Source organism: Tigriopus californicus, chromosome 3 (genome assembly GCF_007210705.1).
Source record: "Tigriopus californicus strain San Diego chromosome 3, Tcal_SD_v2.1, whole genome shotgun sequence".
In the NCBI taxonomy this organism is placed as follows: Eukaryota; Metazoa; Arthropoda; class Copepoda; order Harpacticoida; family Harpacticidae; genus Tigriopus; species Tigriopus californicus.
In genome coordinates this window covers 6,462,505-6,477,703 of record NC_081442.1, presented here as the reverse complement: position 1 = coordinate 6,477,703, position 15,199 = coordinate 6,462,505, and the positions used below count along the sequence as shown (strand labels likewise).

The window sequence follows — 15,199 nt, the reverse complement described above, 5'->3', positions numbered from 1 at the left end:
TACGGGCGAGGATGTTTCCATGCGGCTGGTTGATTGTTTGGTTTGTTGGTTGGTTGGAGTCTTGAGAATTGGGATCCGCGAGGATCTTCTTGTTGTTTTGCCAACTTGTTTTGCCACTCGTTTGTTCCATCCACGTAAGAATTGCAATTCAGCCCATTGATGTCTCAAATAGAAGGCTTTTGTTGCGTTGGAAACGTATTGCCTTCTTAAGGCCGCAGATATTTGCTCTCAAGCAAACAATTTGTCTCGACGAACGTGTTTTTCTGGGTTTACTTTGTCACCAACATATGGCTCTGTGCATTCTTTCAGCAAACGCGATTCGACCACAACCTTTAGGTTTACGTTATTTCGGCTCTTTTTTTTCAGGTATGCAATTCCACCATACCTCGTTATGTTTCCCGTCTCCTACATAATGTAGTAACTAATAACTATATTCCATCACAAATCGACCCCTGGAGAAGTTCGTTTTTGAATTAGCCAATAAGGGCTGGTTCAAGATCGGCAATTTGGCTTTGTTTTCTAGTGCGTTGGTTCCCAAAACCAAAATGCAAAAACCCTGCATGTGGCCATTGAATTGGGAGTGAAACAGAAAGGAAGTAAGGGAAGGAAGTTAGAGAGAGATATCTACTGGTTCCGAGGAGCATGGTTTTGCCTCTGGCAATCGAGGGTCTTGTTCTTCGGAGCTAGTACGGGTGCACGGACGGACGGACGGGCGGATGTGTGTATGTATGAATGTATGTATTTATGTACCTGAGTTGTGCTATGGCAATTTCTTTTCCCATGATGCTTCAGAATGTACACGTTTCTTAATCAGAACAAATTGCGCGCAACAGATCGCATGAGCCGTGTATTTGAAAGCCAAAAGCCACCATGAGCTTTTTACACAAGCAAGAAAGGAAGCAAGGAAGGAAGCAAGGAAGCAAGGCTGGAACCAGCCCACATATGGATGGTCACAATTCTATGTGTGTAGAGGGGCACAATTTACCACATCCTATACCAACAACATGGAGAAGCCCTTGGTAGTATAAGGGTCCACAAATTGACAAGGAGGGTGATTTGTTTGTTGATGCCACTGTCAACCTACATAAATATATTCTTGGGTTCCTAAGGTCTCATTTACGACACCAGAGCGTATTGGAGGTGAATGAATGAGCGAGCCAGTGAGTGAGTGAGTGAGTGAGTGAACCAGTAAGTATGTGGAGAGGCACGCATGCACGAGCTCACCCAACCACAATCGGGGACAAGACTGTGGCAAAGCAGGATGGATGTGTCCAGTGCAAGGGTAGCCATGTCTTTACGATTATGTCTCTGCCATCCTACCAATGAGCTATCTGCGACCTTCTTCTTCCCTACCTCCACTTGTCAGCAAAAGGATCACCAGGTTGGGATGACCATGTCGTCCGTCGTATTTACATTATGAGCTGAGCAGTCCTCGTTCTGGTCCTATCTGGGAAAGAAATATAGTAGCGCGAGCAAGACGAGCGTGAGTTCCTTTTCTCGTGGAAAAGGCGATTTTTCTATTGGATTTTTGACAGCCAACTTGAAGTAAAGAGGTGGCCATAGAGGGGTTCCAAAGCGTTCTTTCAATGGCTCCTCGACTCTGAGGTTCCCTTTATCCTTTTACTAGCCAATCCACTAACCCACCCAGCAAGCAAGTAGCCAAGCACCGCCACAATCTTTGTTGCCTCGTACCTCTTACTCCTCAGGAGTGCCTCCACGACAACGAACGAGTAAAGGGATTGGACGCCGCTCTACAGAAATACGGTATGCTCGCTTGTCAGTACCAATGGGCGGAACACGAAGAGCAGTAACACGAGCTGAAGGAGGCGAACTATGTGGACCAAAGACTGTCGTTTAGAAAGAAACGGAGAAATGGAAACAATGAGACTCTTTTCAATCAACCTGCACGCCAGACACCACTGACCAGGCTATCACAACCTTCGTACATGGGCCGGGTCCCCTTTGCTTTACTTTGTAATACCCTGAAATTGTTTGAAGAGCGTTCGCGCTCTCACTTCAGTGCATGCACTTATACGGTCTTTTGGTATCCTACTGGTTGAGCCCCCCCCCCTTGATTGTAAATTATGATCTTCCTAAGTTAGCGAGAAATTTTGTACGTAAATGTTAATAGCCCCATCAGAGATAACATTGGATGCGAAATGACTCGATTTGTATCTGCTCTTATACTGACACTAGTTGCTAACAACACATTAACCAACTTCAATTAGTTCATTACTCTTCTGAAACAGGGTTTCAGAATGTAGCTGGACCATCTCCTCCCATTCAACATTCTGCATTTATTTGTTTCTCTCGCCTTTCCGTTCGTGTGTCCATGGTGCCTCAACTAACCAGTGTTGGTGGTGGTCTTGGTTGATTGTTAAGTCCGTGGTTGCTTGCTTTGGTCTATGCCCATGGCCAGGGTCTGTCCTGGCCTTGTCTTGCCTGGCCTTATCTTCCCTTCTCCTTCGGGTGTCTTGTCGACTAGTTTGAACTTTCAAAACGTGTGTTATAGGGATCACTCTGCGAGCCGTGCACTTCGTCATTTCACAGCGTGGACTTTTTAGTAAATAGCCTCAATTGGAGTTGTTTTACATGAAAGATCTGTTTTAATGTATCTTTCATGAACTCGCCTCAGGTTGTAAATGAGTGATACTCAATGAGCGCTTGGGGTAGTCAGGGATCATTGGCTACCTTTGTGTAGTTTACCTTGTGCTGTTATAGTCGAGGAATGTGAATACTGCCACTACTAATGTTAGTATTAAAGGTCTGTAAAAGCACCATGTGAAGCTAGTTTGTTACCACAATCGGTGACGTTGCTTCCAAAGTGACGGTTTTGCAGACTTTGTCATAGTAAGTTGACTAGTGGGAGTAGAAGAGCTCTCTCCTTCTCTCTCTCCTTCTCCCATTCTCTCTGTTTCTCTGTCTGTCTCTCTCCACTTCACCACAACAACCATGATGAAGCTCTGAGAGTAGTGGAGGGTTACCTAGTGGGTTTGTCAAACAAATTAGAATGGACACACGCTATTATTTGGAGAAAAAATATCAGGACATTGGTTGACTGCTTTCAGAGTCTGGGCTGTGCTACATATTCCGTGGGAGGGGCACGTTTTCAGGCCAGCATATATATTTCTTTCTGTTGCCCTGGAAGTCATCTAGCACCTAATCCAATGTCAGAGCTGTCACTTCTGTTCTCAAATCATTGCCAGGTCACGAAGGAAGTCGCAATTGGCAATCAAGTGAAGCTTTCGATCTTCCGGCCAAGCTCTTAAATGTAGTAGAAGCAGTCTTGTTCCACGAAACTGGTTGGTCCCCAGTGTTAAAGTCCTGTCAAAAGCTATGAATTCTTCGATGAGTAGGCGAACAATGCAATGCTATTTTGTCTTCCTGTGTTCCAGTTTTTCAATCGAAATAGTCGGGGATTCATTTTAGAGTGAAGAGGAACCTCCTGTTCTGGGGCCCGGCTTGTGTTTCTGTTTTATTTTGAATTTGTTGATTGCCCTTTAATTTCAAATTAATAAAGTCAAACAAGTTGTGTTTGCCCACCTATTTCTATCCCTCATTGTCTACTTTATTAACTAAGTGGAGGTGCATGGATGCATGCTCCCATGGATCATGGCCTCGAAATGGGCTGTCCATTCTCTTTTGTGGCAGGGCTCGAATCTGGTTCCACACTCACTCATCCCCCTACCACCCACCCACTCACTCGCTCACTCACTCACTCATTCAGTGTCGAGCTTCCTCCTGCCCTCCGTCCTCTGTGGCTCGTCATCCTCCCCTCTCTCACTCGTCGTTCCCGGCTAATGCCGGTTGATTCAGGCAGGGAGTGAAGCCGTGTTAGTTGTTGGTCGCTTGGTTGGTTGTATTGTAGGATATGCGATGATTGTGTCGGTGTGATATCACTATTAAATCTTGACAGCTTCCATGAGGCTCCTGTGAAGCTCGTCTTTGTCCTCTCTCAAGAACAATTTCCTCCTCCAAAGTTCTTATTTGGCCTTAATTCATTGTCTGGGAAAATGCTTTTTGTCATGAAGAATGCCTTGACACATGGCATAGCTGCAAAGTGAAAGCTGTTCCCGCTCCCCGGAAGTTCCCATGCTAAGAAGGTCTCCCTTATCAAATATCATGCTGATAACTAGCAATCGGCCACCCTGCCATTAACTGGGTGACTCTATAATGACATTATTGTTATTATTAACTCGTTCCAAGGTAGGAACGGACGGTGGCCAGAGTGAAGAACTTTATGAGCCACTTTTTGTTCCTAATAGTTTCGCAGCCCTTTTTGTTGCTCCAGCCAACTGTTTCAAAACCCTGGAAGAAATTGCAAGTGAATTTTAGATGAGGCTTTTACAACAGTTGTGATCCAAGAACCATAACTTCTTGTCGACATCCGAGTCTTTGAAAATCTCAGTATGTCTTGACTTCTCTCAGTCGTCGGCTATTTATTTCGCCTTCTTCTTCTCTTCCCATTCTTGCCAAGCTTGGTTCTAATAATATTGTGGTCAATGTGAATATGATTCTGCCCTCAAAACTTTGAGAATTAATTATTGCCTGGCAATAAGCGGCTAATAAAATATGTTGAGGAGTTGGTCTTAGATTACAATTCCCGACGTTGTCATCATGATTGTTCCATCTGCTTTAACTCGATCTTCACTCTATAGCGACCCAAACGAAGAACTGACGAAAAACCCGTTTGTTTATCCAAGTAGCAGAGGACTGGGTATCACATTCAAACGAACAAATACCACTCGGTCAGTCCCACAAAAGGTCAGTTATTAAGTGGAATTAGAAGGCTTGGAGAGTATCTTTTTTACTTTGCTTCGAGTACCTGTTTTCTTTTCAAGGTCGGCTCAGGACTATTCTCAGTACATGGTTTCACTTCAGGATCTTCGAAAAGCGGTTGACAAGTAATTGTCTATTGTTCTCAACTCAATTTCCTAATGATCGATAATAACTGATCTATTATCGCTCTCTTTCAACTCCTTGTTAAGTAGTACTGTGTATACGAGAACGCGAGAAATGGAATGAAAGCAAATATTCTGATTTCAAAAATATAATAAAGCATAATTTATAATTAGATTAGTTAATGCCCTCATAAAAGCAGTATGTCATTGAAATATGGCGACACATTTTTTTCCATTGGATTTCACAATGGTAATACCTTCAGTATTCCTCTCTTTTTTGATAATCCTTTTAGCCTAAAATGGAAACTGAACCAAGAGCTTACAACTTGATGGATTACTGTTTCATTTCAGATTCGGTGATGTTGATAGAGAAAGTTAACAGCTACGTAATTTTTATCATTTGATCAGTTTTCGTGCGGCAAGTACCAGCAAGCATTACTTTCTAATTTTTCATGATTGGTCTTTGTGTTATCGGCGATTTTGCCATGGTCAGTTTATTTTCATTACTTTATAGTAGTTCTTCTGTGGGCGGCAATACCTTGCTGTGACTTTTGCAATTAGTTACTTGTGCTTAAGTCCACATAAACTTACTCTCTTTCTTCGTGACGACAAGTTCAAACACCTAAAGTTTTACGCCAACTTTAGTTGTGGTAGTAGTGGTGGTGGTGAGTTACTTCACAAACCATCGACCACTAACTCCATTCCTCTTCTTGCTCTTTGTCCTCGTTCAACTGAACTGGGTTGGTTCTCGGGATAGACGTAAAAGAAACTTTTTCCTTGTCCTCCTTCCCTGTGTCTCCGTGTCTCTGTGTCTACGTGCTTGTCGCTGTGGGTGATGCCCCTTGAGACCACAGTTGGGGAGCAGAGTACCAGCTAAAAGTGGAGTAAAATTGACTCGCGAAAAACATTGCGGCAATTTTCTGCATTATTTAATTTTCAATGCTGTAATGCTCTTGTACGCTGTTGTGTAAATTACTCGACGAAGTTGGATCATGAAAAGTTAGATTGGCGTAAGGGTTAGGGGTGGTGTTGAAGGTGGAGAGTGAGTGAGTGAGTGAGTGAGTGAGTCTTGATTTGTCCTCTAATGAATCGGCCAACGAAATGACGTTCTTAGAAGACCAAAATGGATCCTAAAATCCAAGCCCACAAAAAGGCTCCTCGGTCTGTTTTTTTCCATTGGTTTCTTGAATCATTAGTTTCCTTCTTCGAGACTGCCAGAATCATTAGAGGTTTTGAACGCAATAAATTAGGGACCCAAGCCATGAAATTGGCGAGGCTTTTAAAACAAACAAACAAAACAAAAATGGGCTCTTAGGCCAATGAAAAATGTTGTCCAGTCCAGACTTACCCAAATCCTGAGCGTCTAACTTCTCCAGTGCCAGAGGTTGGAGTAAGTAGTAACATCAATAAACCAAGCGATACTGCTTACGTCCGTCCATATTAATGTACAACACATTTGGTAAGTAAGGGAGAAACTGATTGAAGGGATAAAATGATGGCCTGACTGGTTTGTTGTGGTTTGAACACCTCCTAGTTGGCTTTCGTGTGTGGGGAGAGAGGGGCATACTTCCTCGCTCGACATGCATCAGTCACAATGCATAAGAATTGACTTAGCTAGAGGCGGAGTCGCATGATGAAGAGCCCGAAGTTAATCAGATTGTGTTCGAAACTGGCTTGACAATTGCATTGTGCCGCCAACCTAATCATCTTCACCGCCGGACGGACGTCGACAATTGGGATTTTGATTGAATTAGCCTCGTTCCACATTCACTGCGTCATGGTGAGGGCTTTCCTTTTTATGACGGCTCATTTTACGTAGAAATAAAACATGCGCAGGAGCATTTCAATCGACGAAAAGCGATTAAGACCTATAGGGCACCCTGGCTTATGGGTTTGTCAATTTTTAATCGGTTTGAGGCCATTCCAATCTAGTCGCGGCCATCATCATTACTTCATGACTACTCACGATTCAATTTGAGGGACCATTTTACAACATGAGCCCACTATTCAGGATACTGTGCACTTCAAACGTTTTTAACGGTGACGAAAATTACATATTTTAACTTTTCCATGGATTTTTCAAGCCGTTGAATTCAGCGCAAAATATTGGGAAAACATTTGCTCAAATATTCCACTTTGTGTGAGCAAATAGCACTTTTCCCTGAACCCTTGGTTACCTAATCTATTTTAAAGTATATTTTGCCAACTGGGTATCCCAGGTTTATTCTCTGCCATGTACGAGGGTTCCCTAATCAATAGTTCAATTTATCAATTCACAGTTTGTTTGAGATCATGAAAACACGTTACATAGCTTCATTCGAGCAACATCATCTTCTCGACATTATGGGACGACAATACGCGTTAACTCCACAATGCTATCTATATATGTCCATGGGGTTTCCGTGCCTGGATCTAGGGTTTGTTTTATTCTAGCAGAGGTTTGCGACGGGACCAGTTGGTTAGGGATCGAAACTGATCTGGCCACGAGGCTCTTGAATTCGAGCCATTTTCCTCGTCAGCTCAATGACTACATAGATTGTGATAAACGACACGTTCACAAGAGAAGCGAAGTAGCCCTCGAGCCTAGGTCCGTCCCCAATCATTCTTTCGAGTATGGCTTACCACGAGTTCTGAAAATGGGACAAGAGTAAGATCAAGATGGTTAGTTGGATGGGAGAGGGCTCCTTCGCTCGTTCGTTAGTTCATTCATTCGTTCGTCAGTCTGCCGGGCCAGCCTCCTCGACCTCTTGTTCGAATTGAGAAAAAAACCGAGCCAATACCTTGCCACCTAACAAACATATTTTTTCTTGATGTATAGCAAGTCATTGATTAGACGCAAAAGAGGAGATGGGACAAAAAGCTGATGATGACCTAAATTTGACACGGAAGTGGCCCAAGGACCTCTTCTGTTCCCTTTGGTCGTGTTTTCTCAATCGCGCGGGTAACCTCAAGATGTGTGTATTCTTTGGGTTGGATCGTGTTTTTTGTGATTGTCTCGACCCATATTTTTCGTATGGACTCGTGAAAGTATTTGATCCTCTCCTCTTAGTCGAAGTTGTGGGGGCGTTCAAACTCCGAGGAGGAACAATCCGCCTCTTCCGCTTCTCAGGATTGGATATAAAAAGAGGGAATTGAGAAGGAAACAACACTGAAGATCGAGCTGTTGGCACCCTTTTGCTTACTTGTCCCCTTCATGGAACTTGATCGTGTAGACCACAAAGTTGAACTTCATGTGACTTGGACTCCATGTGAAACGATCAGTCGGGGTGGGGTGGTCGGGGTTAGCCGTAAGCTCGTCATGCGTCGTGATAGTAATACATTAATGCAAGGTCAGATGAGCCTGCGTAAGGACTCAGGCCCTTCTTAGTCAGTCGTTCTTTCGCTCCACGTACTTTCTTTGAATGCTTCAGGGTAAGCAGAATAAGACGAAGTGGTGATTTTGTGCCACTTTCAATGGATTGGAAAGAAGCTCGAAGCTCAAAGCTTTTCGTGAATTGTGTTCTTCGCCAGTTCCAAGTCGCTGCCCGCTCGGTCCACACTTCTCGTTACCAGCATGATGGCCATTGTCGGTCCTGATCCCGTATGCCGTAAAAATGGCTCTAAATTCATGGTCAAGGAGATTGTTACTACCTTCATCCACGGTCCTCCCTTTTTCGTCTTTTCCCGCCTCTCCTCACGTAAGACCAGTGGTGAGTGGTGTGCCCACTTGCTTATACTCTTTCCTCGGGTCCCTTTTTCTTCCCCCATCGTCTGGAACTTAACATCTTCAACCTTTTGTCATCGCCGTTGTCGTGCCATTACCACCACTGCTCGACGACGCTAAACGCTAAAGGGGACGGAAGAACACGACCTGGAAATGAGGCTATTTGATGCTCATGTTATCTGGTAAATGGGGGTAGGTAGATCTTTAACATTGAACAAATAATTCTCGATCTCGAAACTGCTTGGACGGTAACCGCTAACTTTTTTACTTTCTGAAACAACATCGTAGGCTTGATCGTTTCAAAAGCGCCTTTGCTTTTTGTGAAACGGGCATGCTACCCGAGAATTGATGCAGTGGGTAGCGTGCTCGCCTTCTAAGCAAGGGTCGCAAGTTTGATTCCTCCTCTGAACATTTTGAAATTATGCATCCACGATTGAAAAGGAAGAGACAACAAGCATCGAGAGAAGAGGAAAAAGCATGTCATCATTCTGTTGTATTGATATTAAGATTGAGACGGCAGCAATGTGCTCACTTGCTTTGTCGGCTGGGTGTTGGTCAAATCTCGGTATTAGCGAGGAAGCAAGGATGTAGCATTGAGTAGCTCCAAAGTTGTCGAAGATTTGGCTTTTCGATGAAAAATAACTTTTTGCCCAACGTCAAGGAGGTACGAATCTACTTGCGCTTAAAATTCCAAGGTGAATTGCTCCATATAGTCAAAATAAGCTCGCACCTGTTCTCGGGCTGCCTCAATTTTTTGTCATGGATTACTCACTTGCTTTTCCGTATGTGCGCCGAAAGCCAAATCTGACACGACTTGAAGATACTGGCAAATCTGGAAGAGATGGTCTTAATAGTTTTGATATTCATTATGGAAACCTTCATTTCTTAGTTCCAAGTGTGGCTCGAATTTGGCGCCCCAAATATCATAAATGAGGCTGAAAATCAAGTCTGTGTAATAGTTCTATATGACCCTTCTTCCTAAATTGTGAGCTTGTACCTAAAGTTACGAGCTCCACCACAATTGTGTATCAAGATTGAGGAGCAAAGGTTGTCTTATAGTAACCTAAAACGAGACACGCGGAGACGGCAATGCCAGATTGACCCAGATTTTGAGGCGTGCTGTAGACACGGATTCTCTGGCACGCGATCTTGATTTGACGATTTTGAAGGGATCAGGGATTACTATTCCAGGGCCATCCTTAAGTATAGACTAGGTAGAAAGAGGTAGGGGGAATCAGAAGAGGAAGAGCGAATAATACCAAGTCCTTTGGGTGGTGATAGTGCACAAGCCGGAATCCATTGGGATCCCAGGCCTTATTAAAGACGAAGAAATTAATATCACGTGTGGAAAAAACTACAGGAAGAAACGAAGATCACCAAAATGAATTGTCACACAGTCATTGAAAGCGATGGAACAAATTCAAACGCTACGTACGTACTGCATGACGTTGGGGTATGAAAAAGAACGGAAGAAGTGACTTGTGCTCTCCTAGGATGAACTCGTTTCATCTGAGAGGACAGGAAAAAAATCAATCTCATTGATTGATTAAAATTCCGAGGACATGTGATAGATGTTGTAATTTACTATCCTCAGAGAGGGTTGACTGGGAGGCTGGCAGCGAAGAAATTCTAGCCATAGCAGTAGTCCGTGATGCTGAGCCCAGGATCAGAAGATGTCAAAATGAGATCAAATTTCGTGCTACCAGCCTTTCTCCTCATTCTTCGGCCTTCGCATGAGTTCTACCGGACAGCGATGAGAGAGAATGAGAGGTAACCAGCCAGCCATAAGCAAGCAAGCAAGTTAGCTAGCTCTTACGTTCATAGTCTAAGGTTGGAAAGATAGATAGATAGATAGGTAGGTAGGTAGGTAGGTAGGTAGGTAGGTAGGTAGGTAGGTAGATGGATAGATGGATGGATGGATGGATAGATAAATGTATGGATGGATAGACGGACAACGAAGGACTTGGCCAACTACTGCACTTGGGTGAGTTTCAATAGTCGGTCACCCGAGATCATGGAACGCTTGTGTGCGTGCCTAGTTGCGCTTGGTCGATCGGTCGGTCGGTTTGTGTGTCTACATCCGTAGGTAGCACTACATTCACTCGGTTGTCCATAATGTGTGTGGTTGAGCTGAATCAGCCAATTGAGAGAGTTGTGCCAGACTGATGAATCATGCCACCATAAGTTATAACATGATGCCACTTTTCCACATATCTTAACATTGATCAAGATGAACGGCGCTCGCCCATCTTTTCTCTCGTATTTGGGCAAAGCAAAAAAAAGGAACATACACTTTCCGCATACTACATGACCGTTCTGACCATTGTCCCTGTAGTGAACCACCGGTCGTTGGGGAAAAGAAGGAAAGGAACCGTCATGACTTGAGGTTTGTCACCCATCCGTAAAGTGGAAAGGATGGGCTGACGGCAAGCGTACTTCGTTTCTATATATATAGATATATATTCCAATCAAAACCATGTTTAATGTGTTTTTTGAAGATGAGTCATAGCCTCAAGTCCAAAAGTACCACGAACTCCCACTCGGACTTAGGTCATCTTAGGTCGTCTGACTCTGCACGTATATATGTGGCTTTGAGTGGCAGGGTACATTTCCCTGACTGTCCTTGGTCATCATTGCCACGGCTGTATACTACAAACGAAGAGGTTCTTTCTGTCTCTTTTACGTGGCGGCCAAATCTTCTCAAAGAAGAAAGATGGCAACACCAATAAACCTTGGTGTGTCCGTGTTGAATCTTGGCACACAGGACCACTCTCAATGTATTCCAGTTGATGACACATGTTTAAGAATGTGTCACGAGGAGCCTTTTGCTCCTCATCTAGATATATGACAAACGTCCACGCTACATGCTGCGCATGGCCTCTACAACAGTATAGGTACGCTTGATGTTGGGGACTGATAACAGCACAACAACGGAATTTTGTTGGAATGCTGGAACTTCCGAGTGTGATTCTTTCTCATTCGGATGGGTTGCCTACTGATTTCAGTGGGCAGACCTAGGGAAGAACAAGAAAAAGCGAAGATATGTCAAAAGTTCTTCTATTTGATTTATTAATTTTCCTGTGCCAGTTGGCGGCCAAGTGCTGCTTTTTGAGACGGAACCGAATCTCATGGGAGCAAATACGGTAGAACGGTTTACTGGCATTAAGAGGTGGTGGTACCCAGAAAGTGACGGGTTCGAGCACAAGCAAGAAACCGTCTCCTCTTGAAAATAAATATATGATCATTTGATCACGAATCATCATGGTCTTTATTCAAGGTGCCGTTTTCTTCCATCGGAGCTATCATATGGACTTTGGTAGGAAGTGTTTGTAACGATATATATAGGAAAACTCGAGGCAATTTCTCGTTTTACCCGGTATCAGGAGTCGCAGACAAAGCCGATTGTGCTACCAATTCCTAAGGCGTGTGTACATAGTATATTTGTTTGTGGGTATTTTGGAACGCAACAGTGTCGGAACCGTCCAATCCATTTCAGGATTGTAGTGTTTATCCACACACCCATCTGTCTTAGTTTGGGCAAATGGGCTTTGTTTTCTTGCGTGGCAGATTTTTAACAGTTCTCAGTGAATCAATTTGGAAACCGGTCGGGGTGACGTTATTATTAGTCGTCACCAACTAACTCGTTGTACTTGGTAACTTCCATTTTTCATGCTGAAAGGATGTTTGCTTAATGCCTTCGGCTTATGTAATGATGTGTGGGAGAGCGAACTCGACCTTCAATAACTTGAAATGAAATTCAGTTATCATATCTGAAACCATAGCATTGGCGAAGTACTGTCACTTGTTTGCGATCGTGTTTCATTTAGACTTTCTGCTAAACCCAATCATTTTGCGGGGCAAGTTTTTCACCGTACGTACATCCAATCTGGTAAACTAACCCCTTGTAAATTGTCTTGGCAGTCCCCATCATCGCCGTTTTGTTACGACACCGATCGTGACCTAACCCTAAGCAGATGAGTAATCCTGACAACTGGTACTGCAATTGGGTGTTCAATGGTCAGTTGACCCCAAAACCTCTTGCTTACCAGGAAAACGATAGCTACTGCCAGCCACATGGCTGCCCTGACCTTACCTAGTTCCGCAATCCAGTTCTAAAGAAACAGAAACAGTTTCACCATGTTCTCCAATCCCAGTAGTCAATCGAGCTTAAGCTGCTAGGAATTCTATCCGTTGCGGACTCGCTTTGGTGAACACATTCATTTCCATTCCACCTTCTAACACAAGTTTCGTTTGGTCGGTTGTGTTGCGTTGCCTTCCCCGGCAATCCATGAGTCTCACCTCAACTTGGTGGACAGAACAAACAACAACTAGATGTTGGGAGTCTTTTGATCCTCCCCAGTTCTGCCAGTTCTAGGTAAAAGATGGGCGATGAATAGGTTGGGGTTTATACATTGAGTTTTCAGGATTTGGCGGGCGAAAGTGTTTACCATCCCAGGATGAAACACATTCAACCCAGTTAGGTAGCCTGCCTTGAGCCAGAGCTCTTATGGCTAGCTAGCTTCATTTGGTCACCAGGCACCCGTGGATTTGAGCTGTTTGTCGGTCAGCTCGGTTTTGTTGGAAACGTTAAGCGCGCTCGATCCTTGCTCCCCTTCCTCTTGTCCTTGCCCTTCCCTCTCCTTGTGTTTCTTGCCTTTTATTGCACACACAACCCCACAAGATCTCCTTCCCAGAAGATGTGTTCAATTTTTGTGTTCTACTTATTCTAGGTGTGATCAGAACCCGCGCCAATTTCATGGAGCAACTCTAACAAAGGTTCTGTACGAAACTATTCCCAGAATACCTTGCAAAGTGCGCTCAGCACTTTCCTCATATTGGCATCATTGAAGTCCAGGGTCAGTTCCAGGCTGGCTTCTCATCATCAACCACAACAACAGCCGCATCAGCCTCATTGGTGCCCGCCGTTCAATACTCTGTTCCCAGACCGGTGATCCTCGCCGTTAACGATTTTTCTGTGCCCCACCCCTTGGGCCTGAGAGGCATGGTCAGACAGAAGTCTGGTGAGATGGCCTCTCCCACTCCTTCCATCGACAGCCTCAATGGTGCCGGCGTAGGTTCACTCTGCGGGGACCAGGTCAATGATCACAGTAGCGTGGAGTCCGGTTTGGGGGGTAACAGTACCAGTAGCCATGTCTATGGGGGCTCGAGCACTGGGCCCTCGTCCATGGCCGAACATATGGGTTCATCCACGTCTTCGGCGGCCTCGCCGTCGTCATCCGGATTAGGATCTTCACCATTGGGACAACCTTCAGTGTTTGCCTCGGGCACTTTGTCAGTGTCTGCCAGCAGTTCTTCCTCCTCGAAGTGCTTGGTCTGTCATGGATCTCTGTCTCAACCGAAAGTACTGTTGTGCCTGCATACATTCTGCCAATCGTGCCTGGAACGAATTCAAGATCACCCCGAGAAGATCAGTTGTCCATCGTGCCACGCTGATACGCCCTTGCGTAATGGAGGGGTGGCTGGTCTCTTGTCAGATTTTGGCGTTCCAGCACTCACTGACGGGGGAAGTTTCATCTCCTTGGGAAATAATGTAAGTGATGAATGATTTATAACTTTTATTCGGTATGACCAATAGCTCTGATCAGTCTGGACTCATTCGAAAGTATTTGAAAAGAGTCCGGATGTTTTCTTATTTGACGCCAGAAATTAGGGAATTGACATATTTTAGTGATTAGTACAGTTCCCTAGCATGGAAGAGGTCTCTTGTTCAATCCTCCGCCCTCACTTTTTTTAAGGATACTTTAAGACGCTAATCACGCCCACAGGGAGAGAATCACTCTGATACAGACAAGCCTATCGGAAACTTGCATACGGATGATGTGAATGAAGGCCTGCTTCTCTAGCCAGGCGAGGCTCAAACCTCTGACCTAGTTTCTTCCATTGCTTTGCGACAAGTTATAAGTTTGAAAAGAAATCTTCGTAACCTCATAACTAGCCAACTTCAAAAAAAAAAATGCTCTGAAAACGGTTTGAAAATGTTAAACTTTAGTGTCATATCTTTTGAAATTATATTGTGCTCTTTGAGCAAATATGATTCTGCGAATCGATTCGGTTTTTCACCCAAAATGTCGCCGCTAAAAGGGGGAAAGTTAGTTTTGGTCTAAGTCTTGTCCAATCTGAATGATTGGATCGAAGTCTGTGATTCAACTGTGTCTCGTTTGATTGAAAGGACTACTTTGGGGAGGAGGAGGGGGGATCTTGGCTTAGAACCGAGTTGTCATCTTGGTAACTTACACGATAACTCAACTCGGGGATCTGTAATGTGTGGTGTTTCTCTAAAACTTCCTTCCAGAACTAGGCAAGGACCTGTTGAGTGTGGTATTTGAAAATGATTTATTGCAATTAGACTCACTTATCACAAAATGGCAATGTAAAAAGAGCATCAATGATTATGCTACAAGTTGCGAAGTTCATAGGCTCTACAAGTAGTAGGGGGGGTTTCCTCTGTCTGATTATCAGCAGTCACATTTTGAGTCTTAAATAGAAGTTTGTCAATGGTCGAATTATTTGCTTTGATTGGTCACGAACTTTTAGAAATGTGGACTGCGAACGGAAGCAAACATTTCTGATCTCA

At 44.1% G+C, this 15,199-nt stretch overlaps 1 protein-coding gene and 1 long non-coding RNA gene across 3 annotated transcripts in view; one reads left to right on the top strand and one right to left on the bottom strand.

Moving 5' to 3' along the window:
• The window catches only part of LOC131878588 (brain tumor protein-like), a 61,755-nt gene that overhangs the window by 35,971 nt on the left and 10,585 nt on the right, over positions 1 to 15,199 (top strand). Inside the window, exons 1-2 of one of the 2 annotated variants that reach the window (XM_059224622.1) lie at positions 12,832 to 12,979; positions 13,335 to 14,155. In XM_059224622.1, the coding sequence (XP_059080605.1) occupies positions 13,607 to 14,155 (549 nt within the window). In that variant the 5' untranslated portion in view covers positions 12,832 to 12,979; positions 13,335 to 13,606. Of the gene's footprint in view, positions 1 to 12,831; positions 12,980 to 13,334; positions 14,156 to 15,199 lie in introns of those variants that run through there. The other variant, XM_059224621.1, reaches the window with a different exon arrangement.
• On the bottom strand, positions 6,929 to 10,937 carry LOC131878590 (uncharacterized). The gene is made up of 3 exons (XR_009373047.1): positions 10,040 to 10,937; positions 9,377 to 9,436; positions 6,929 to 9,285 (listed from the first exon to the last, which is right to left on the bottom strand). It is a non-coding gene; the product is annotated as an uncharacterized LOC131878590 (long non-coding RNA).